This window comes from Candidozyma duobushaemuli, assembly GCF_002926085.2.
Source record: "Candidozyma duobushaemuli strain B09383 chromosome Unknown A_B09383, whole genome shotgun sequence".
Taxonomy (NCBI): Eukaryota; Fungi; Ascomycota; class Pichiomycetes; order Serinales; family Metschnikowiaceae; genus Candidozyma; species Candidozyma duobushaemuli.
The window spans coordinates 2,908,532-2,931,904 of NW_020289901.1; the positions used below are offsets into that span (position 1 = coordinate 2,908,532).

General features: G+C 47.5%; 8 protein-coding genes and 2 non-coding genes across 10 annotated transcripts; 3 read left to right on the top strand and 7 right to left on the bottom strand. All coding sequences in view use genetic code 12, as the record gives it.

Annotated features, from left to right (window-relative positions):
- Positions 1–108: 108 nt before the first annotated feature.
- On the top strand, positions 109–3,002 carry CXQ87_001316 (uncharacterized protein; the record flags this gene model as incomplete). The annotated part of the gene is made up of 2 exons (XM_025479858.1): positions 109–2,952; positions 2,979–3,002. The coding sequence occupies 2 exons, from the start codon at positions 109–111 to the stop codon at positions 3,000–3,002; spliced, it is 2,868 nt and encodes a 955-aa protein (XP_025339331.1).
- Positions 3,003–3,056: 54 nt separating this feature from the next.
- CXQ87_001317 (uncharacterized protein) lies at positions 3,057–5,285 on the bottom strand (the record flags this gene model as incomplete). Its single annotated transcript, XM_025479859.1, has 1 exon — positions 3,057–5,285. The coding sequence occupies one exon, from the start codon at positions 5,283–5,285 to the stop codon at positions 3,057–3,059; it is 2,229 nt and encodes a 742-aa protein (XP_025339332.1).
- Positions 5,286–6,999: 1,714 nt separating this feature from the next.
- On the top strand, positions 7,000–8,787 carry DFG16 (Dfg16p; the record flags this gene model as incomplete). The annotated part of the gene is made up of 1 exon (XM_025479860.1): positions 7,000–8,787. The coding sequence occupies one exon, from the start codon at positions 7,000–7,002 to the stop codon at positions 8,785–8,787; it is 1,788 nt and encodes a 595-aa protein (XP_025339333.1).
- Positions 8,788–8,887: 100 nt separating this feature from the next.
- Positions 8,888–8,960, bottom strand: CXQ87_001319. The gene has a single exon. It is a non-coding gene; the product is annotated as a tRNA-Phe (tRNA).
- Positions 8,961–8,964: 4 nt separating this feature from the next.
- On the bottom strand, positions 8,965–9,037 carry CXQ87_001320. The gene has a single exon. It is a non-coding gene; the product is annotated as a tRNA-Arg (tRNA).
- Positions 9,038–10,068: 1,031 nt separating this feature from the next.
- HSP78 (chaperone ATPase) lies at positions 10,069–12,462 on the top strand (the record flags this gene model as incomplete). The annotated part of the gene is made up of 1 exon (XM_025479861.1): positions 10,069–12,462. One exon carries the CDS (start codon positions 10,069–10,071, stop codon positions 12,460–12,462), a length of 2,394 nt encoding a protein of 797 aa, XP_025339334.1.
- Positions 12,463–12,537: 75 nt separating this feature from the next.
- Positions 12,538–16,942, bottom strand: PAN1 (Pan1p; the record flags this gene model as incomplete). Its single annotated transcript, XM_025479862.1, has 3 exons — positions 12,538–12,692; positions 12,725–14,035; positions 14,059–16,942. 3 exons carry the CDS (start codon positions 16,940–16,942, stop codon positions 12,538–12,540), a joined length of 4,350 nt encoding a protein of 1,449 aa, XP_025339335.1.
- Positions 16,943–17,620: 678 nt separating this feature from the next.
- CXQ87_001323 (uncharacterized protein) lies at positions 17,621–18,907 on the bottom strand (the record flags this gene model as incomplete). The annotated part of the gene is made up of 1 exon (XM_025479863.1): positions 17,621–18,907. One exon carries the CDS (start codon positions 18,905–18,907, stop codon positions 17,621–17,623), a length of 1,287 nt encoding a protein of 428 aa, XP_025339336.1.
- A 290-nt stretch (positions 18,908–19,197) lies between these two features.
- Positions 19,198–20,907, bottom strand: THI20 (trifunctional hydroxymethylpyrimidine kinase/phosphomethylpyrimidine kinase/thiaminase; the record flags this gene model as incomplete). The annotated part of the gene is made up of 1 exon (XM_025479864.1): positions 19,198–20,907. One exon carries the CDS (start codon positions 20,905–20,907, stop codon positions 19,198–19,200), a length of 1,710 nt encoding a protein of 569 aa, XP_025339337.1.
- A 143-nt stretch (positions 20,908–21,050) lies between these two features.
- On the bottom strand, positions 21,051–23,297 carry CXQ87_001325 (AMP deaminase; the record flags this gene model as incomplete). Its single annotated transcript, XM_025479865.1, has 1 exon — positions 21,051–23,297. One exon carries the CDS (start codon positions 23,295–23,297, stop codon positions 21,051–21,053), a length of 2,247 nt encoding a protein of 748 aa, XP_025339338.1.
- Between the last annotated feature and the right edge of the window lie 76 nt (positions 23,298–23,373).

A 23,373-nucleotide genomic window follows, 5' to 3' on the forward strand; every position in this document is an offset into this window, starting at 1 on the left:
CTCTAAACTCTTGCTCCACGATTATCGGTCTCGGGCGCGCTGGAAAAATATTGGATCAAAACGTCAACCGCATAGAACAATACAACAGCTCAGCTCTTCGCTCGGCCGATGGCTTCCAACGATATCGCCCAGGGCGTCCAGAACTTGAATATTGACGGAAAGAGAAAAAAGAAACCCCAAAGAGCCTACCATGACTTGAACCAGCAGGCTTCCACTTGGTCCCAATCGGCTAATCCAGCTCAACCCCAGCAACAGTTTCCCGGTCAGCCAGGCTTTGCACCTCAGGTGGAAGCTTTCCAGCAGCAACCAGCAACCCAATTTGCTCCTCAGGGCCAGCCGTACCCAGGATACCAGGACATCCCGGCTCCACATGGACATCCAGGCTTTCAAAGCCAGATACCTCCTCAGGTCCCACAGGAGCCTGTTCACGACACCAGTTTCGACGTTCTGGGGACTCCACATGCTCCGCCAGCATCTTCGGACCTTTCGCTAGGCAAGGCTCGTTACGAACAGGAAACCGAATACACCACATTGCTCTACGATGAGGCTGGCGTATGCATTGGCACGAAACCGTTTCTTTCTTTTGAAAACATCGTGCCTCCGTTTGCTGGAACCCAGTACTTTGCCGTCGACCAGAGCACCGCCACCCCAAAGCACATGAGACCTACTTTCTACTATGTTCCTGAGCAAGAGCTGATGCGTAAAGCTACAAGACTACCCATGGCAGTGACCATCCGCCCTTTTGCGCCTTTGCTACCCAATGAAAGTCCCGTGCCTACTGTGGACATGTCTCGTTTGGGCGAACTGCTGCTTATGGATCCTCAGGAATGGGGTCCTCCAAGATGTCGCCGGTGTAGAACCTACATCAACCCACAGATGGTGCACACGTATCTGGGAAGGTTTACTTGTAATGTTTGTCAGTTCCCAAACAATGCAGTGCCTCAGGAGTACATCTCGCCAATTGACCAGAATGAAAACAGAACCGACAGGGCCCAGAGACCTGAGCTCCACAGAGGTGTGTACGATATCATTGTGCCTGACTTTTACAATGTCGGCGGTGCTGAGAACACGCCCAAGCCAATGCACCATGTATTTTTGGTTGATGTGTGTCAGCAGAGTATCAGCAAGAGTCTTAATGTCTTGGTAGCAGACGCCATTCGTGCAACGCTCTTTGACTATGAGAGGCAGAATAACGGCGGGAAGAGACCACAAAAATTCGCCATCATTTTGTTCGACAAAGCAGTCCATTTCTTCAACTTGTCTCCCGACTTGGACTCCACGCAAGTCTGCGTTTCTCCTGACTTAGACGACCCCTTCGTTCCCTTCTACGATGGTCTTTTTGCAGACCCAGAGGAAAGTAGTATGGTGATTGAGGACGCCCTCAGAAATTTGGAGAGTTTGGCGGACACCAAGAGCCTTCATGATTCCGAGCCCTGTTTTTCAGTCGCCTGTAGAGCCGCTACCATGTGCCTTGAAAGTGTAGGCGGTGGTAAGATTACAGCTATTGTTTCCACGCTACCCTCCTGGGGACCAGGCGGCTCAAGATTGAAACAGAACAATTCTGTGGGAAGAAACCCCTCTGCTGAGATGGAGAAAAAATTGTACTCTGTCGATAACGAGTACTACAAGCTCTTGGCGAAAGATATGATTGCTCAGAACGTTGGCTTGGACATTTTGGCAGTTTCTGCCACCCCAGTAGACGTCTCCAATATCGGATGGCTAGCTTCTGTTACCGGTGGTAAGGTTCACAAATGGACCGATTTCATCTTTGATAGAGATAGCCGTGCGCTTACTGCTCAGATTGTGAACTCTGTCAAATCTTCCACAGGTTACCAGGGCCAGTTGAAACTTCGTTGTTCCAATGGTCTCCAGGTATCTCAGTACTATGGCTTCCCTACTACGGAAGGCGGTATCATTGGTCTCACGGGCAATCAGGATCCTGTAATCCCAGTTCTCAACGAGGACCAGACCTTCACTGTCTTGCTTGAGTACGACGGAAAATTGAACACAAAGTACGACTGTCATCTTCAAGCCGCCTTACTTTACACAGACACATTCGGTGTAAGAAAAGTCCGTGTGATCAATCTCGTATGTGCCGTGAGTGAGCGTCTTGAAGAGATTTTCTACTTCGTTGATCAGGATGCTATCATTGCAGCGCTCGTCAGAGACACTCTTTCGTTCGTGGGTAAGGAGCTGATTGCTGAGTTAAGAACATCTATCAATGCTAAGCTTGTGGACGTCTACGCCCAGTACAGATTGATGGAGGAACGTGGTCACAACAAAACTCGCTCGCTCACCAACCAACTCATTTTCCCAGACTCATTGAGACATATCCCATTATTTATTATGGCTCTCACGAAATCCAAAGCACTCCGTGACTCCACAGCGGTGCCAATTGATGACCGTCTAGCTGATGTGTACAACATGCTCAACATGCCTTTGGAGAGACTTGTTTATCACTTGTATCCTGCGTTGGTGGAGTTGCATTCTTTGGCCGACGACGAATGCATGCCGATGGAGAATACCGAAGAATCATTCATGAAAGTGCCGGAGTACTTGCCCTTGACAGCACATTCTTTGCAGCCTAGTGTTTACATCCTTTGTGATGGCACAACAGTTTACATAAGGGTCCATCCTGATACAAACAAACAGCTTTTGGCTGACTTGTTTGGAGAGCATGTCCATCAGGTTGAGGACATTGACATCAACATGGACTCCTTGCCAGAGATGCCCACTCACATCTCTTTACAGGCTCGCAATTTGGTCAAGTATTTCCAGAAGAACATCATTGGAGCATCCAGCATCGGTCAGTCGTCAGTTCAGATCGTTATCGAGGGTTTGGAGCCGCTTAGTAAAGCATTCCATGACACTCTCATAGAGGACCTGCTTTCTTCAAAAATTGCCAGTACATCTGCTAATTATGCGACGTTCTTGACATCCTTGCACAAGGCAGTGACTGCCAAGGTTGACACCGAAAGAGGCTCCTACAAAACGCCAGTTAACCCTGTCCATGACGCCACATCGTTTACGCAGAGAATGCTTCATTTCTAATTATTTTATTGCACCGCCATCTTTGTGAGCTCGGTGAAAAGTTCAAATACCTCAGGGATGTTTGTGGACTGGATCACTGTTTTGAAGCCGATGAGCAATTGCTTATCCTTCTTCAAGACATCGTTACCGCTGCTCTCTGCGACGTCCATCAAATTCCCGACAAAAGTACCCAATCTTAGCATCAACCCGCTTGCATCCAGCTGCTTTTGAAATATATCGGCAGCTATGGCCCTTAATTGATCAAAAATAGGCTTTTGAGTCAAGATAACTGTAGCAACAAGGTCAAACTCCATTGTGCTGTTTGCCAACAATCCAGCAATGACCTCTTGTAGATTTTCGTCTCTGGCATGTAGCATTTTGACAAGGATCTCCAAGTTCGTCATACTGGCCGAGCTTTCAGTATTGAAGAATTTGGCTAGCATAGCGGGCTCTTGAATTAGATTGTTGATGAGTTCCCAAGCAGCACGTTGAATGTCAGGATTGGTGCTTTCGATCATGAGGTTTCTCAAATGTTGATAAAAGGTGCGCTTGATTATGAAATTGTTCAATTCTTTGTTGGGCTGAGAGCACATATTAGTGAGCGCCAAAAGCGCCTTGAACTTGTCCATCGGTGACAAGAGACTGGCCATGATAGTAGTAGGAGTCTTCTCAGTGGGCGGTCCAAAGGACGGGTCTACTCCAAAGAGCTCTGTCAAGAATGGAACCGCTGTTTTCACATCAAACTCATTGAATGCTAGCCTGGGATCAACAGACAGGCACATGCTTGCCAAAGCACGAAGAGCTGATATTCTAAGCTCGAGTTCATTCTCGTCACTTGTCAACCCATGAGTCTTCCCGTCTTCCTTGTCAAGTGAAGAGTATGAGGTGAGATACTTCAAGATCAAATTCAATCCACCTTGCAGCACGAGGCTTCTATGAAGAGCATTTTCAGGGTCCTGCGATAGATTGTAGATGATATTCACACACTCTTTCATGATGTTGGTTTTCAGCAATTCTAGCTTCTTGAACATGCCCACAAGCTTGAGTCTTTTGACCAAAGCCAGGTTGTAAAGCCTCACGTCTTTCTCGTCCACCTTGCTGCTGTCCTGATTGTTGGCGTTTGCAGCGGAGGCAGCATACTTCATTCTCCTGCGCTCGTTGTCGTCTGCTATTTCCTTGACTTTTGTCAAGTTTGAGAATGCGAGGAGGACTCCGTACGTATTGGTGCCGTCGGTTTCATTTTGAAGAATCTCAATAAGTTTTTCCGTGGTATCTTCGTCTTTGAAAATGGATGACCGACAGGTACCATTTAAAGAGAGGTAGGACAATGTCTCTAGCACTGCCGGTCTAGCTTCAGAGACATCTTTCTTAAGGAGATCAATGGTTTTGTGTAACACGGTGGCTTGGGAGATCTGTGACTCAATTTGCTTGAAATTCCACAACTTCACGATGCATAGAAGGGACAACGATACCACTAACGGCACTTGTTCCATTTCAGACCCTGTTATCAAAAATTGTAGGTAATTCTGAGAGTTGAAAAGTCTTGCCGCCTCGTTGATGCATGTCAGAGAAACCACATTGAGCATTTTGGCGACCTTTTCGGCATCAATTTCACCGGAGCCAGAAGTCAACCGGCTGACCTGGTGAAGTATGGCATTTTTGCATCCTTCGCTTGTGTACACTGTCTTGAGCTGCTCCGGAAAAAGAGGGAAGAACGTTTGGATGGTCTCAAAGAGCAGGCTGTATTGTGGAGGAGTGATGCTGGAGGGGTCCTGGTCCACGATCTCTGTAAGGTATCTCTCAATGGCCTGGGAAGTGGATAACGGTTCTCTTTTCGACTGACTCACGATCGTAAACACGACAATTGCATGAAGCTTCTCTTCAGATAACGCTAGTAGGTCCAAAATCGCCGGCACAGAGCCAGGATCATTGACCTCGTACTTGGATGTGATGTTCGCGTATATGGAGAGGTAGTAGTCTGCCACAAGAGGCGACAGCTGGAACCTGATTTTCTGTTGACAGATCTGGAGTATCTTTGAAGATGCTTCTTTGTCTGGAAGGGCCGACAGCACGAAAGAAGCGCCTTCAGTGCCAAGCTTCTCGAGACATGGAAGACGCTGAGATGCGGAGGCAGCGATGTATTCAACTAGGCGTGCTTTTTCTTTCAAAGGCAAGTCCTTTAAGCGTTTGAGGTTCTCATCTTTTATATCGTTTCCATCTTCAAAAAGTCTCTGGAGCTCTTCCGTTGTAGACATGCTGGAGAGTCTCGGTTCCGGAGTACTCAGTAGTATGGTGATAGTACGGTGCGCGTACGACTTGGTCTGTCTCTGGGGTAGGTTATAGTAAAGAAGAGAATTTTCGATTTGATGGTTTAAAGCTCGATATGAATGCCTCTTTTTCTTTTATTCTATTTTTATTGTTTTCATGGTCCATGAAATGCAGTGGGCATACCGGTATCCAGAGTCACAGCGCCATTGGAAGTACAGAGTCGAATGATAGATCCACACCACCTTTCATTGCTGTATGATTTCTTGGAGAATAGACAGCTAAATGGAGTGATCATAATGGCATACGTAGGCCTTCATTGCACCTTTGGTCCACATCCACAGTATCGTTGATTTGTTCTTCAAAAGCTACTTGGTTTTATGGCTAGATTATTTGAAACGTTCTCGCGTGAAGACCAAAATGTGCATCCATTCAGCTGCTGTGAAGAACACTTTTGAATCATATGATATGTTGGTGACTCATGGGATCAAGTGGAGGATAATTACATCAGAGTGTTATGAAACTCAGAGCCTCGACTCAGCAACCACTTCCATAATTGCTACTAGTTCCCAGGGGGTTCCACTTTTCTTGTCTGTGTCACAAAAAAGACAAAACAGGACAATTTTGGGGTCTTGCTATCTGGAACACTTATGCACTGCGTGCAGAAAGTTGACCAGGGTCCTTGATTCAAGCAACTGGGTTACGAAAAGGCGAGATGCAGAAAAACTCTCTGAAGCAACCAGGGCTCTGTCACTCGCCAATACAACATTGTCCGTGCTGTCAAAATGCCACTTTGGATTTGGAGCCCGGAACCTGAAAATCCCGGATTCAGAGCAACAGAAAACCAACAAGCACGTCGGCCTCCCTTTCTCAGAATCGGCCTAGATGGGGGCCGAGGAGCGACTCTGCAATTGTAAAATGGTATTTTTGAAAGTAGTGGTGTCGTACGATATAGTCCCTTGGCTCACCTTTCTCGCTTGTATTCACGGTTCATGGTCCATAACCGCTCTAAGCCCATAACCCTGTGAAAAGCTGTCAAAACCTTAAAATGCTAGAACCCCAGCTGGAGTTTCCAAAAAGTATTGTTTGAGGTATTCTGTACCGAACGTACGGTTATACTTTCTGCTACATTTCGGTGCTTTGTGTGGCTGCAGGGTACGCCAATTGACCTACTCCATTGCGAGGCTGCAAAGCCTAACGGTCCGGCAGGGTCAGAAAGACAATAAGAGGATAAAAAAACACGGGGAAATCTGGAGAAAGCACGGCCTCGATTGTTATTCCTTCAAATGTGCTTCAGCAAAATATCAAAATCAAAAACATCAAATTGCATCCATCTCCCTCCACAAATGCTCTATGCTAACTGAAATCACAGATGGTGCCTGGTCCGTATATGGACCGAGGTGCATAGGTTGGATGCAGCACGACCGCCTTTGCAGTATAAGTAGGAGTCGAATTCCCGCTTTTTTTTTTTTTTTTTTTTCTCATTTTTATCCACTTTTTCTTTCTTCTAAGCCTCTGTAGAATTCTGGCAGCTTTGCGCCGCCCACACATCGCCCAGCGCAGACCGCTGCGCTCTTCATTAACCACACCCAGGGGCCGGTATGCGGTGCGCTGCATCCAAGAAAATCGCCATAGCTTGGCTCTTGTAAACTACTTCGCTCGAGCCCCACAGATACGTGCCCCGCCGGGAAGTATAAATACAGCATGACGTCCGTGCTACATCAAGCAGGGCTCGATTTTTACACTGGCGGATACGGCCTTTTGGATGCCGTTGACTTTTCCAATAACTCGCAGACCTTCGCTATGGGCAACTACCTGTTGTACTTTCTTCTGAACGAAGACAATCTCCAGACGAACTGCTCTGTCTACTCCTTGACTCTGGGATCCCTACGATACGAAGAGTACTTTACCGGCCGCTGGCTGGAGAACATCACGCTGGACTTTCTACCGGCTTACTATGTCACCAACTGCTCCATTACCAATCTTCAGCGGGAACTATCACATCTCCTGTTCAACGAAAGCGACGTCGAGCGCTGGCTAGACGACTACAACAATAATCCTTATAATGTTTCCGATAACGGCGACTCCTTTGTTGCGTTCTTGTTCATGATCCTGGGCCTGTGCGTGCTGTGCTGGATGCTCATATTGCTCTTCCTTCTTTCGCCCAACCACAAGCGCAAGCCCATCATGACGCAAATTGCCACGGGCGTCTACTCGATAGTGTTAACCATTCTTTTGGCCCAGGTGACCCAAGCGGCCCGCAAGCAGTACTACGAAGACTCCCTCGATATGATCCACATTCTCCTGCTCGTCAACGACAGGCGAAAATACCCCATCGCCTTAATCATTTCACAGTTCCTTACGTGCTTGGCTTTCTTCCAGCTCGTGGTGAAAATGACGAAGCAGCGATACAAGTTCTACAACGGCCTCATTGGTGCGTGCTTGATCCTAATGTACATAATAGTCGACGCAGTCGATTTGGGAATGGCAAAGAGCTATTTTGACCGAATGGCTCACAAACAAAATGAATTCAGAGCCATTTTCACCGTCGTTCTCAAGGTCTTGTTCATATTCTGGATCAGCGTAACTTTGGGCTATCACACGTTCCGCGGCACAGCTTCCAGTCCGAGACAGGTTTCCTACTCCAGAAGGCTTCTCCCATTGGCGATCTTCACCTGGTTCATGGTTGGCCTCCATGTCATCATCACCATTTTGATCGCCAGCTTGTGGGAGAACAAATGGCTCGTGACTTCGTGGATCACCTTCTTGCCATACTTGCTTGAGATGTATATTCTCACCACCGCCTGGGAATGGTTCTATTCTATTCGTGACTTGGAGCTGCGCTTGGAACTTATTGGCATGCTTGGAAGGAAGATATCCCTCGATGATGTCATGACTTTCAGCAACTCATACTTCTCCAAGCCCACCACTTTCATTAGTACCCTTACATGGCTTTGGAACATGATAACATGTAAGGCAACTCCCGTGTCTGACGAATCAAAGGAAGTTGCCACGAGCATGCTCAGTGAAACCTCATCCACTGCTGTCAACCGTACCCCTTCAGTGACTCAAAATAACTCCCGGGATGCAGAGTTAGATCTTGGAGAGGCTAACATTGGTGAGGCTAGGGACGCTTTGTACTTTGACAATGTCGGAGACGAGCGTGACTCAGTGAATGATGACACACATCACGATGACAGTGACGATTATGGTGATGGAGGCTACGAGGTACAATATATTGATGATGACGAAGCTTGGGAACGGGCAGGCGGTGATGGACCCGCCCACCATACCAACACAAACGATATCCTAGGGGAGCCACAAGAAGGGTCCTCTAGGTCCCGCCAGAATGTCGCTGATGACATACTAGGCACACAGTATAACGACACTAACGACACTAACGATTTTAATGATCTGGATGACGACAATGCGCTACCACCGTTCCAACCTTTGCCTGGTTTCAGTCGAGATGACTATTGGGATGACAAGTGATGCGCAAGGTACTTATAGAAATAAAAAGACAGGCTAATTGACTTGTAGTGACAACAGAATCTCTTTATTGATCAAAAAGTAGAGATAATTGAAAAAAATATGCGATTTCTGTGGATCGAACACAGGACCTCCAGATCTTCAGTCTGACGCTCTCCCAACTGAGCTAAAACCGCTTCAAACCCACGCCGGGACTCGAACCCGGAATCTTTTGATTAGAAGTCAAATGCGCTAACCATTACGCCACGCAGGCAGCTTTGCTGAGTAATATGTGCAGGTTTAATAAGTGCGTTGTTTTGCTCATCACGTGATAATATGTGGATTATAAATTCTTGCCCAAATAATGGTCCAGAAATGCCAGAAAAAAAATTATCAAACTTTTAAGAAGGAATCGAAGTTTCAAAATCCTTGCATGGCTATTATCCTTACAAATCGAGAATCCCCGGTCAGTTTCACCAAAAGAAGGATGCCACTCAACACAGTTTATCACCTAAAATACATTTCCCAATGAGTTAATTCGGTGACTTGAATTTTACTTAAGAACGAAAAAAATAGAGAATACTTTCACTTGAGACTTGCTGATGTAGTATCTAGAATTTTGATCGAAAAAAAAAAATTGATCGAAGCTTTAGGCCTCTTTTTATAGATTTCTAGATTAAAAGTTCAGCGAGACGGTCAATTCATACAAGGTTAGTGCTTCCAAATGTCGTAACCTTCCTGGCTCTGAAATATTAAGATAGCTGCCGAAAGAACTGAGGATTTTAAGACCCTAGCCATGTCGGTAAGCAAATGGAGGTTTCAAGAACATCAAACAAATACTCTCGGGAGGTAATAGCCTCAATTGCAAAACCTTTTACTTTGCATGCTCTAAATTTATTTCCAATTGCGTGATTTTTTCTTCTATCTTAGGGATTTCTTAAGAATTTAGATTTATCAATTTTTTGCGAATTTCGAAATCGTTTCGAATCCTGTAAGATACTCGAAGAATTCGCAGCCAAACCCTCAAATCTCACAAATTGTGAAAACCTCAAGCGACCTGAAAAATCACTCGAATACATACTCAAAGTATCCTATAGAAGTTAAAAGATTTAAATCAAGAAGAATTCCCGATGTCTGCCCACCTTTCGAATATTCTGTGGAACAACCTAGAATATTCCAGAATTTGCAATCGTTCGAGAACATCCTATTGCCATTACGTGCACGTGACTCGAGTCACTCAATGGCGGTCTCCAGATGAAGTTGTATAAATCATCGTCAATTGGGACATTTCCTAACTTTAGGAATATGCTTTCGAAATCTGCTCGTGCAACTAGAGTATTGAGAAGGGTGCCCATGCAACGGGCTCACATACCCGCTGCTGTGGCTAGTCCTAGAGCCATGTCGATTGTTGCAAGATCTGGGTCTATAGATCCAGCTCCATTAATACCGAAAATGAAGGACTTGAGAGTTGATGTGCTGAGCTTTAGAAACTTCAGTTCGTCTTCAGCAAGAAACATGCAGATGGAGATGAACAAGGATGATGATCCCAATGTTCCAGCATTGGAAAAGTACGGAACTAACCTCACGGACTTGGCCAAGGAAGGCAAACTAGATCCTGTCATTGGTCGTGATGAGGAGATCAGAAGAACTATTCAAGTGCTTTCTAGAAGAACTAAGAACAACCCAGTGCTCATTGGTAACGCAGGTACTGGTAAGACCGCTATCATGGAGGGTCTTGCTCAGAGAATACTCAAGGGCGAGGTACCTGAGCTGATGAAGGACAAGCAGATTATTACTCTTGATTTAGCGGGTATCATCTCTGGCGCCAAGTTCAGAGGCGACTTTGAGGGTAAGCTTAAGAAGATCTTGCAGGAAGTCGAAGACAAGAAGGGTTCTGTGATCCTTTTCGTTGATGAGCTCCATCTTCTCATGGGGTTGGGTAAAGCTGAAGGCTCAATTGACGCTTCTAATATGTTGAAGCCGGCTTTGGCCAGAGGTAAGCTCTCGCTTTGTGGTGCCACCACCATCGAAGAATACAGAAAGTACGTGGAGAAGGATGCAGCATTAGCGAGAAGATTCTCGCCAGTTATGGTCAACGAGCCATCCGTTCAAGACTCCATCTCGATTCTTCGTGGACTCAAGGAGCGTTATGAAGTTCATCACGGTGTACGTATTACTGACGGAGCACTCGTTACTGCTGGTTTATACTCCAACAGGTACATCACCGACAGGTTCCTTCCGGACAAAGCCATTGACTTGGTGGATGAAGCTTGCTCAACCTTACGTTTGCAACATGAATCTCGTCCAGACGCCATCACTCACTTGGACAGACAGATCATGACCATTCAAATCGAATTGGAGTCTCTCAGAAAGGAGGAGGACCAATTGTCTGTGGACAGAGCGAAGAAGCTTGAGGAAGAACTCAAGGTGAAGGAAGAGGAGCTCAAAGAATTGACAGAGAAGTGGGAGGCTGAAAAGAAGGCTATTGATGAAGTCAAGCAGGCCAAAGCCGATTTGGAGCAGGCAAGATTTGATTTGGAAGAAAGCCAAAGAAAAGGCAACTACGCCAAGGCTTCTGAGTTGCAATATTCAACAATCCCAAGATTGCAAGAGCTGGTGAAGGAGCTTACAGAGTCCGAGGACGTGGCAAAGTCTCTGTCGATCTTACATGACTCTGTCACTTCTGACGATATCGCCGCTGTCATTTCAAAGATGACTGGTATTCCTCTCAGCAATTTGATGAAGGGTGAGAAGGACAAATTGCTTGATATGGAGATCATCCTCAAGCAGCATGTGGTGGGCCAGGATGAGGCCATCCATTCGGTATCTGATGCGGTGCGTTTGCAAAGAGCTGGCCTCACGAGTGACAAGAGACCTATTGCATCATTTATGTTTTTGGGCCCAACCGGTACCGGTAAGACTGAGTTGACCAAACAGCTCGCAGAGTTTTTGTTCAACGACAAGAGCTCTGTCATCAGATTCGATATGTCTGAGTTCCAGGAAAAGCATACTGTTTCTCGTTTGATTGGCTCCCCACCAGGATATGTTGGATACGAGGACAGCGGTGAGTTGACGGAGGCTGTGAGGAGAAAACCATATTCAGTCATTTTGTTTGATGAGTTCGAGAAGGCTCACAAGGATGTTTCTAAGTTGCTCTTGCAAGTTCTTGATGAGGGATCGTTGACGGACTCTCACGGCAAGCACATCGATTTCAGAAACACAATCATCGTTATGACTTCCAACATCGGTCAGGAAATCCTTCTTGCTGACAAGGATACCAAGGACGATGGTTCCATTAATGAATCTGTGAAGCTGGAAATCACCGAGACGTTGCGTCACCATTACCCACCAGAATTCTTGAACCGTCTTGACGAAGTTTTGGTATTCAACAGACTTTCAAAATCTTCTTTGAGAAACATCCTCGAGATCAGATTGAGAGAGATTGGCGATAGATTGAGTGACAAGAGAATGTACCTTCACCTTTCTGACGAAGTGAAGGAGTTTTTGGCTAACAAGGGCTACGATCCAATTTACGGTGCAAGACCTTTGAACAGGGTTCTTCAAAAAGACCTTTTGAATCCATTGGCCATGTTGATGATCAAGGGCCAGGTAAAGGAAGGCGACGATGTTCAGGTTGTCATGAAAGACAAGGAGCTTCATATCGTGCCAAACCATGAAGAGGAGAGCAAGTCAGATTAATTTGTTAATACGTTGAGTGATACATTTTGTAAATAGTTCAAATCTAATTTGTGAGCAAAAGTATAGCACAGGAGATTAAAGCACTCTACCGACAGTAGCACCATCGGCAACCTTCTTTTGACTATCGTCAAGTTTTTTAAGAGACTTTCCGCCCTGAATTTGTCCCAAGAGAGCACCGATGTTTGGTGCACCTCCCAGAGGTGGTCCTGCCGCCTTTGCTCCTCCAAGATCTGGAGGTGGAGGTGGAGGACTCGAAAGGAACGATGGAGGTGGTGGGGAGCACCACCTGAAGGAGCGGGCGGAGCCTGAGCAGGAAGAGGAGGCGGAGGAGGACCTCCAGATGGTGGAGGAGGAGCCTGCAGTGGCACTGGAGGTGCTTCTTGTGGAATAGGTGGGACAGCAGATGGAACTGGAGGAGCTTCCTGAGGAATTGGTGGAGGAGGAGCCTGACCAGGAACTGGAGGCACATCATCAGCACCGAGATCAGCAGCTCTGCTTGGTGGCGAAGGTGTTGCAAACTCATCGGTGGAGTCGCTGTCAAACTCAGATGACTCGTCGTCATTTTGAGTACTAGCCACTGGAGCCGGAGGGGCTTGAGCAGGAGGAGCAGGAGCAGGGGGAGCTTGAGAAGGAGCAGGAGGAGCTTCAGCAGGAACAGGAGGCGCTTCAGCAGGAGCAGGAGGCGCTTCAGCAGGAGCCAGAGGAGGCTGCTGTGGAGCCTGAGGCTCAGCTTGCTTCTCTGCAGCTTGTGCTGGTTCTGGGGCCTTCTGCTCTTGGGCAGCTGGGTTTCCAGTTGGATTCCTGGTCACTGGCTGAGGCATACCACCGAAGAGCAAACTGGCCAACTTAGCGGCACCAGCTCTGTTAGGCTCGTCATCGTCAGAGGAGTTTGCCTCCTCGTCACTCCAGTCATCACTTCCCAAACCTCTCTGGGAGGCTCTTTGCGCTTCCATGCGTTTCTGGTCAACAGGCTCCTGCTTTTGCTGAGACTTGAAGAAGGGGTTGGAGTTCTGAGAGCCTGGGGTTCCAGCCTTTTCAGCACCCTTATTGGCGTCAGTGCCAAATCTGGCAAATGGGTTGCTCTTGTGAGGACCATTAGCAGCCTGACTCGACTCCTCTTTCTTAGGCTCTTCTGGCTTAGCCTCAGCTGGTGGCTCAGGAGCTTTTGGAGCTTCAGTGGTAGGAGTAGGCTTGTTGCTGCTAGGCGTGTAAGCCTTTGCAGGAGCTGGAGCCTCCTCATCGCTTGAGCCTTCCATGTCGGCCATCTCCTTTTTCAATTTGGCAAGTCTTGCTTCCTTCTCTTGCTTCTTCTTAAGCTTCTTAGCCTCCAATTCTTGCTTTTGCTTGAGTAAGGCAGCATACTCTTCATCATCGTCATCACTGGATTCATCTTGCTTCTCAGGCTCAGGAGCCTTTGGTGCTTCCTTCGGCTGCTGAGGCTCTGGTTTCGAAGGAGCCGGTTCAGGAGCTTTTGGTGCTTCCTTCGGCTGCTGAGGCTCTGGTTTCGAAGGAGCTGGTTCAGGAGCCTTGGGTGTTTCCACAGGCTTTGGTGATGCTGGTTTGGGGATGAAGCCTCAGCTTGAGAGGCTTGCTGACCCTTACGAGAGAGACCCAATTTAGCCAATCTCTCGTTCATTCTCTTCTGAGCCTGCTCCTTGATGTAGGCCTGTCTCTCCTCAGGAGTTTTGTGAGCAGCTGGCGAAGAAACAGCACTGCTTCTGGACGATGACAGACTTGGAGCGGTTTGGGATGCGGGTTCAGAGCCTGAGAAGTAATCCCCACTCAGACCCTGAGGCTTCGACTGCTTCTGCTCAAACTTCTTCAACTCATCGAGGAAAACCTTCACAGCATGCGACACGCCAATTCCGCTTTCCCACTTCTCGCTGCCACTCTGGTCTTTTACGGATACCTGAAGGTGAAGAGCGGCACCGTCTTCCAAGTCCTTGATGCTTGTCTCAATATCCTTGATCATAGATGACTCGCTCTCGCATTCCTTGGTGGCATTGTCAGAGATTTGCTTGAGCTTTTGATCAGCATCCTTGTTGGTACCGTCAGAGACCGACTTGCCAGTGAGGGCAGCCATACGCTGTCTCAAAAGCGCCTTGGACTTGTGCTTTCTTCTATCAGTATCAGTCACTTCACCGTTTGGACCAGTGCCAACGATATCAGCGTCGCCTGCCTCAGGAGTCCAATCTGGGTACTCCTTCTTCAACTTGGCCTTAGCGACCTCTGTCTTGGTCCTGGCAAGGTCTTGGTTAACCTTGTGAATTCTCTGAATCAAACTAGGAACCTTGTCCTTGGTGAAATGGTTCAATTTCTCCAAAAGCTGAGTCTTCTCCTCTTGGGAGCCTCCAAGGGAAACCTTGCTCAATTTGGATTCTGTGTCTCTAATCTGAGTCTTCAAGCCTTCAATCAATCTGCTGTTGTAATCATCGGACTGCTTGTTGGCAATGGAAGAGTGTTGATCCTCAGCGTTAACGGCATCTAACAAAATTTGCTTCTCTCTAATCAATTTCTTCAAGTCGGCAGTAGTCAAGTCTCGTGATTTAGATGATTGAACGCTACTTGGCTGCTCCTCGGCAGGTCTTCTGCTGCGGTGACGAGAGTTGGACACATATCCCATATCGTCGTCGTTGTTTCTGAATCTCGATGCAGAAGTAGGTGGCTTGGCAGCCTGGGGCTTGCCCTTCGAGCCACCCTTCAACAGGTTCTTCAAGGAATCCACGGAATCCTGCAAGTACTTGGCAGAAGGAGGAATCAACTCTGGAGGCAATCTCAAAGGAATTTCAAGTCCGTTCAAACGACGGTACACAAGATGCATGGCCACGGCGAATTCATCCTTGTTAAGCTTTCCACGGTTGCCAGCATCACACAAATTCCAGATAGACTCCAAGTCGGGTCTACTCAAACCTGACTTGTTGAAGATACCAATGGCAGTGTCGCCTTGAATAAAACCCTTTCTCTCAGGATCCCAAGCTCCGAAAATGCCATCATAAATCAGCTTCTCCTGCTTTGTGATAGCCCAGGTCACATTGCTCTTCAATGTACCTCCCATAGCATTCTGCAAATTGTTGGTGTTCATTTGAGCATTAGGCAAGAAGTGCTGCTCCATTACATTCAAACCAGGAATACCTCCGGTGGGAGTGTGAACAAAACCCCATTGACCAGGCTTACCAGTGGGCTGAGACTGCAACAAGCCACCGGTCTGCTGAGGCTGGAAACCACCGGTTGGTTGAGGTTGAAATCCACCAGTCTGTTGAGGCTGGAAACCGCCAGTCTGTTGAGGCTGGAAACCACCGGTACGTTGCTGCTGAAGTCCACCAGTGCGCTGCTGCTGAAGGCCCTGAGAGCCATTAAAGCCTGTGCCCTGTGGCTGAAGGCCAGTTTGCTGAGGCTGGAAGTTGGAAGGACCAGTGCGCTGAGAGGTCAATTGAGGCTGCTGCTGCTGTTGCTGCTGTTGCTGCTGGAAGCCAGTGGCCTGTTGCTGGAGTGGGCCAGTTCTCTGAGACTGCAATGGCTGGGCAGGAACCAAACCAGCGGTCTGCTGAGGCTGCAAAGCCACGAAAGAACCACCGCCAGTACGTTGAGCAGTCAACGAGTTGAGACCGCCTGTTGGCTGTGCCGTAAATGAGGTTGGAGGAGGGGCCGCGTTGCCAGAGAAGTTCAGGTTCACGGGCTGGTTGTCCAACCAGTCGCTCTGAGAAGGCTTTGGAGCTGCAAAGGAAGAAAATGGAGTGTTGGCCATGATCTTGTTGGGGTCCTCTGGAACGGAAAAACTGATGGCATCGACGAAGCTCTGCACCTCGTTTTGCCAGCGTTCAGGCAAGACGCCAGGCAATGGCTCGTTCTTCAAAGACATGTTGCACAAGTGCAAGGCCAAGGCGAACTCTGGGAACAAAAGAGCACCCAGCTTGTTTGTATCGGCGAGGGTCCATATCTCAGCCAAAGTGACAGGTTGCAATCCAGAACGCAACAAGATGTCTCTTGCACCGTCACCACTGATGGAGTTCTCTCCCTTGGGCACTGCGGTACGGAAGAGGTGCTCAAACTTGGTCTGGTCCTCAGCGCTGATAAAGGACAAACGGATGCTAGGAATCTTCAACTCGGTGTTTTCGGTGACGGAGCCCAAAGCGGCGGAAAAGCCGGTTTTCTGAGCCGTCAAGGGCTGGTTGTAGCCGGAGTTGAAGCCAGTCTGTTGAGGCTGGAAGCCTGTGGCCTGCTGGTTCAATTGAGGGGTCTGCTGGGGAAATTGCTGCTGAAACCCAGTTTGCTGAGGCTGGAACCCCGTTTGTTGAGGTTGAAAGCCCGTCTGCTGGCCCTGGAAGAGACCAGGCTGCTGGGGTTGATTCTGCTGATAAAACCCGGTCTGCTGCTGCTGCATATACGGCTGCTGCTGCTGGCCCTGAAATCCATACTGGCCTTGAAAGCCACCACCTTGCTGGTAGCCGCCTTGGTAGCCGCCCTGGTACGGATTGTACATGGAAATTGGAGAAGGTGGAAGTGGATCGGATGGAGAAAGAAGCACGTATCAGTAGTGGAGACCCGTACACCACGATAATGGTGGCTGTAGTAAAAGGGGACAAACCCTGTTGGGGCCCGTGGAGCCTTATGTTTTTCGGATTTTGAAGATCTGTCGATTATGGGTGTTTTTTGATTTCTTGAAGGGAACTGCCGGGAAGTGCCTGTGGAGACTAGTAGGGTGGTGCAGCAATTTGGCTGCGAAATCGGAGAACCTCGCAAATAGGCGGACGAGAAACGGTAGGTGGTAGTAATTGACAGGAGTGTACGGGTAGTAGGAAAATGAAAAGCAATGGAGGCTTTACAATCTGAACTCAGTAATGAAGGCAATGCAAGATGTGAAATTACTCGTGGTATAGACACTGCTCGTGCCCAGCAGTGTGCTAGGTTTTGGAGAGATACTGTGGACTCCTCGGCAATGAGATTGTGCATCAAAGAGTGAAATAATAGCCTTCTTATCTTCATTTTGGTCTCAAAAGGCTTAAAGTAATCAATCTATTATCTAGTTGCATGGCTCTTTGATTAATACGATACCCTAAAATACTACAGTCTCAGTCTCTTACTTGCATGAACACCAATAGAGTATAGAATTTTATTTTTATTTTATTCTTCTCCATTTCTCTTTCCATACGCCGAGGCATTACAACTTACTGCCGTTCAGGGACCGCTGGTGATGCCTATTCATCGAAACAGAACTCTGCTCATTTTCACTCCCCTTAGAGGCTTCATCATGAGCTTCATTTCCATTAGTGGACCCATTAATCTCCAAATTTTCCGTTGCTTGTGTGACTCTATCAGTCTCCGCCTCAACCTCAGCGGACTCTGTATCATAGCCAAACATTCTGGAAATCTTGTAGCTCTGATAGGCCATGAGTTCTTCATCGTCCAAAGTAGCAGGATCAAGGTTCTCGTCGTTATATTCCTCAGGAACTTCCGAGGTATCATCTGCGTCGTTATCAGAATCATCTGTATCAGACTCATCAGAAGACAGACTGTTACTCAGATCATCACCGTTCTCCTGATCACAAGGAAGGTTAGATTCCTCGGTATCCTTCTTTTCGTCAGCATTGGCTAAAACTTCAAAAATCGAAGGCTGCATACGCCTCGGATTTGGCAACGAAAATGATGGATCCTCAAGGTACTTCCAGCAAAACTTTGACGACTTTGTATTGCTTCCTGATTCAGCAGTAGACTTTCTAGGTGTATAGCTCCAGTCTACCTTTTTCGGAAGCGGCTGGGAACTTATTGGAAGAAGGGACTCCTGAGCAAGCTGGCACTTTACTGTTTGAGTACTGGGTGTCTGAAGTGACTGGACTGGAGGGTAGTTGTAATATTCACATTCTCCATTGGGAATCACTTGGGTAATTTCAGCAGCAGGCTGTTGAACGGGATAGCTTTGATAATTCAAAGAAGGTTCCTGGGTGTAAGTTTGTTGTTGACCATAATTCTGCTGTTCCTGTGGTCCATACGAATACCCACCTGAGTACCCATATTGGTGATTATAGTAGCTTTGGTATGGGTGAGGGGCCTGGGGCGGTGGATAATTGTATCCAGTCTGAGGGTAATAATCTCTTGGGATTTTTCCATTGTAGAGCTGTTCTTGATAAGCCCTTTGTTCATTAGCAACCCTGTAAAGCTCACCTTGGCTTACTTGATGAAGTTGCAGAACATGGTGACAATGTGGACAGTTTGGGGTCACAATATAGTAATTAATTGTGCGTCCTCTGTAGTTGGAATCGTCACGAATTGGGACATCCACGGGGCGGTAGTTGTCCCAAGTCTCTGAACTCGGACACGAGGAATACTGGTCTGACAGTCCATAGTAATAAGAGTCCGTGTAGCTCAGTTCACCAGTTGTTGTTTCCGAAGAAGGACAGGATTGCTGATATTCTGCCAGGTTGGCGGGATATTGGGTTGAAGCAGACATACTGTCAGTATTGAGAATTGTGGATAGCTTGTGAATTGTCGTAAGGTCCTCATTTTATCTGTAAAAGGCGGTTAGTCACGTATGGCTGATTAGGGAAAGCGGAACACAATCATTGAGTGATCGTTGAATGAGCTACAATTGCCATGATTTGAATACTTCACTCAGAAGAAGTAAGTGGAAGAGAACCGCTCATTCACATTAACGACGATCAATTCATGGAGAAAGCTCGACGAAAATCCGTCCATTCAAATACTGTTGATGAAACTCGCTTTTATAGCTCTATTACCTCTCTATAAAGAGTTTACGATCTCGTCCCAGAAGCTGATTTCCAACAACGTCACGTCGTTGAAGATTTTCACCAACTCATCCAACCGTTGCTCAGAAACACTTGTACCAGCAATGGTGTCATCTAAAACCTTCTTACCGAGCTCATGAGCCTCTGTGTACCAGTCCGAGGAGTAATCGTCTAGCCACGAACCGTACACCTCAGACTCATCCTCTGAAGACAAAACTCCAAGCGACCCGTCATGCTTCAAACGGATGCCTTTACCAAACTCGCTTGCCTCAGCGTAGCCATGGAGACAAGGAGCCAACGCAACCTTGATACCCAAGAAATCCTGGGTCTTGCCAGCTTTCAAAAGGTAGTCACAGTATTCGATGCAAGGCTTGGCAGGTTGAAGTTCCAAATCCAAGTCGGCATTGTCGAAATCAATATTGTACTTCTTCAACAATTTCTCCTTGTGTCTTTCGATTTCCTTCATGATATTGTCAATGACTTCGGCCTGGGCATGGATTTGCTCGTATGTGGGAGCCACCAGCGCAGCTAGACCATGGATCTGAGCGTAGTTGACCAAGTAGTAAAAGTCCTGTTTCAAGTAGAAAAGGAATTTATCAAAAGGAAGTTTGTTGGTGGCCACAAGCTCCACAAACGGATGCTCAGTGTACCTCTTCCAGTTGTCCTTCACAACATTGTGGTTCTTGAAATAGCCAAGGGCGCCGCCATGGTTATCCTTCAAGTCCTTTGCAATGGTCTCAGAACCTTTGATGACTGATTGAACACTGCTTATGGCGATATTAGTATGGTCCAAAGGTCCGTGGCCATGTCCAAGCTTCAGCGACAAACTGAGCATGCCAGAGTGGATATAGTTTACGGAAAGGGGCACGGCTTGCAGGAGAGTGAGTCCTTTGGCGATGTTGGAAGATAATGAACTCGCCAAAGTACAGCCGGTGCCATGGGTGTTGTTCAGCACGATGTAGGGTGACCTGAAAATGGTGATATTGTCAGCTTGCGATTCGTAGAGCACGTCCGCAACCACCAAATCATCACCTGCTCTGTCTTCAGACAATTGACCATCCTTGGTCCAGGGAATATGACCTCCTTTAATCAAGACGTTCTGACACTGAAGAATCTGCTGCAACTCCACAATGATCTTTTCGAGGTCAGCGAGGGTCTTGAGTTCAGGAGCCTTGCCCTTTCTTTCCTGGTACAATTGCACCGTTTCGACATAATTTGGGGTACACAAGTAGGTCGAAGGAAAGATCTTGTCGAAGCATAACTGCACAGTCTTGTTGTCAGTCAAGGTGACTCCCGAAGTACTGACCATCACAGGGTCCATGACGATCTTGACGTCATTCTTATTCAAGTAGTCCACATTCTCCGAAAGAACAGTTGCAGCCGCCTCTGTAAGCATTCCGGTCTTGACAACCTTCAATGGATGATCTCCAGGGTAACCCTCGACGAAATCTTCAAAGTTCTTCTTGAGGATCTTCCGCAAATGCTCAATTGACGTCTGCTCCACCGCCTCAACACCAGAGGTGTTTTGAGCAGTCAATGCTGCGATACAAGTAAGTCCGTAGACACCGTGGGCATTGATGGTTTTGATGTCTGCTTCGATACCGGCACCACCCGAGGAGTCCAGACCTGCGATAGTGAGAACCGCAGGAAGTGATTTGGAGTTCACCTGGGGACTCACAAGATCAACATAACTCGTAGAAGGCATTCTTTAAAGGAATAATGAAGAAGTAATACCAAGCAAGGTTATTCGAAAGACTCATTGTGCACGCATGGGGCCTGGGGCGCCCTCTAAGCGCATACATTTGGCAGATGCGCATACGCGGTTTTTCAAGAGACTGACTATCTTCACTATATCCTTTCCTTGTTCAACGAGGTGTAGTACTCCACGAGACTGAGTTCGCTCTGGAGGGTCTCGTCTCTGTACCTTACACGAATATCGGGCACGTTCGTTTTTTCAATGTCGTTTCCAGCGACACCGCCCTTCATGTAGTTTTTACCAAGCCAGTGCTTCTTGATGGAGGCCTCGTAGCCTGACTGCTTCACCGAGTTCATGGCCAATTCACACATGTCGACGCCTGAAAGCTTGTAAATCTGCGCTGCAACGGAGTACTCTTCGATCAATGGCTCCTTGGTGTAGGAGAACTGCAAAGGATCGTCAGTGGACAACGACACATTCAAGCCACGCTTGAAGAAGCTGAAGAACGGGTTTTTATCGTACGTCAAGAACAATGCGTTGTTCGACAAGGGCGAGACCGCCAAACCAATTTGGTCCAAATAGTACAAGTACTGGACGAACGGAAGCTTCCGCAACCTGATACCGTGGGAGATGGAGTGGGTGGTCAAGAATGCAGAAATAAGGTGCTCCGGGTCACCAGCTTCTCCGCAATGAGGCCGGAGGACAAACGTGTTGTAGCCCAAGGCAGAACGCAAGTTGTTCAAGGAGACCAAGTCAGCGTATAAGTAGTACAAGTAGTACGAGTATGGCGGGTTCTTGCTGCCATCCCATTCCGAAGCTGGAGGGAAGTACTTGGCGTTGATGGGTCTCTCTGGCTTGGACTCGTCATCGACAGAGTCAAACCCAACAACTCTTTGGAGGAAGATGTGCAAGTTAGGGTTCAGCTTTGGATCAAGAGTCACCTTGAACAAGGGCTCAAACAAGTTCACCATGATTTGGTGGAAATTGGTCACATTGCCGTTCTTCTTGTACAAGTCGTAAAGACGAGGTACCTGAATCAACCATCTCACGTTGTGGGAGAAGAGCTTGTTGTTGACGATCCAGCGAGCCAATTTGTCCCATTCATCGTAGGAACGGCCGTAGATAGAGATACGCAACTCAGTCATCTGGTACTTGGAATTTTCAAGATCCTCAAAAACCTGTTTGGTGATTTCTGCCAAGTACTTACCGTTGATGAAGTTGTCGGTCTTCAAGAAGATCTCACGCAAACGGGACTCGCCGATTGGGTTGTATTTCAAGTTGAACTTATCGAAACGGTGGAACGTGTCGGTGTGGGCATGCATATCCAAGGTGTCGATGGACAAGTCGTAGGCGGTGAGCTTTAACGAGTCGAACACCTCCTCCAAAGTCAAAAGCTTGCCATCTCTGAAAATGACTTGCTCGTTGGGTACAGTCTTCAACTTGTACTTGATGAAACGCAACAAGTGCTTCTGGTTCATACAAGCGCTGTGGTGGATATGAGTGTCGACCTTTCTGACATTGTAGAAATCTCTGTGCGGATTACGCTTGGATTGCTTGTTCTCCTCGAAGTCGTTGAGCAAGTAGTACATGTTCCACTTTGTCTCCAAGTACTCGAGACGCTTGAACGCAAAGGACTTGATAGGACCATCGGATGAGATACGGGCGATCTTGTTCAAATCGGTGTAGTACTCTTTTAAAGATGGCGCACTGGAGATTGGCTCGCCCGTCCTTTTGTCAATGACCTCGTACACGTCTTGGTCGTTGTGCCTGAGTTCGTACCTATCGTTAGCATCAAGGTCCGACATGGGGAACTTGTCCATGTCAATATCTTCCTCCTCCGCGTCCTGGCCTGGAAGCTGGTTAAACTTGTTCTTCAGCTTGTACGTAGGCTTGGGAGGAGGAGGGTAGATATCCCACTTATCGTGGTTCTTGGGGTTATCCAACTCACATCTCTGAAGAGACAAATCCATGTACTTGTGTCTCATGTCCAAGCACATCTTCACCTTCTCGTACAAGTCCACAAGCTCGCTGGAGGGGTACTCCTCAGGCAAGGCGTTGGTGTAATCTGAAGGCTGGCTTCCTGGTAAGTGTTTACTTCTTGTTGCCACCAGAGGGTGGGGATGATGAGCGGGCAAGTCGATCACCGAATGTCTTCTCAGGCGGTGTAGCAGCTTTCCATGTGAACTCTTCTCAGAATTGCTGTTTTTGTCCTTGCCGTCCTGAAGAGCCTCGAACGCCCTGACCTTCAAATCATGGTCTCTGATGTAACGGTCCTCTTGAGTGGAGAAATGGGTCAGAGCTAAGCTCAGTGCCAACATTCCGTCGTCCAGATCATCGTATTGATGCTCATCGTCCACAGGCAGGAGGTAGTGCTCGTCGTCTGAGGAAGCCACGTTCATGAGTAGTAGCAGTTGAGATGAGTATGGTGATGCGCGAATAGCAAGATATACCTTTCGAGTTTGTGAGCTTTTTGGG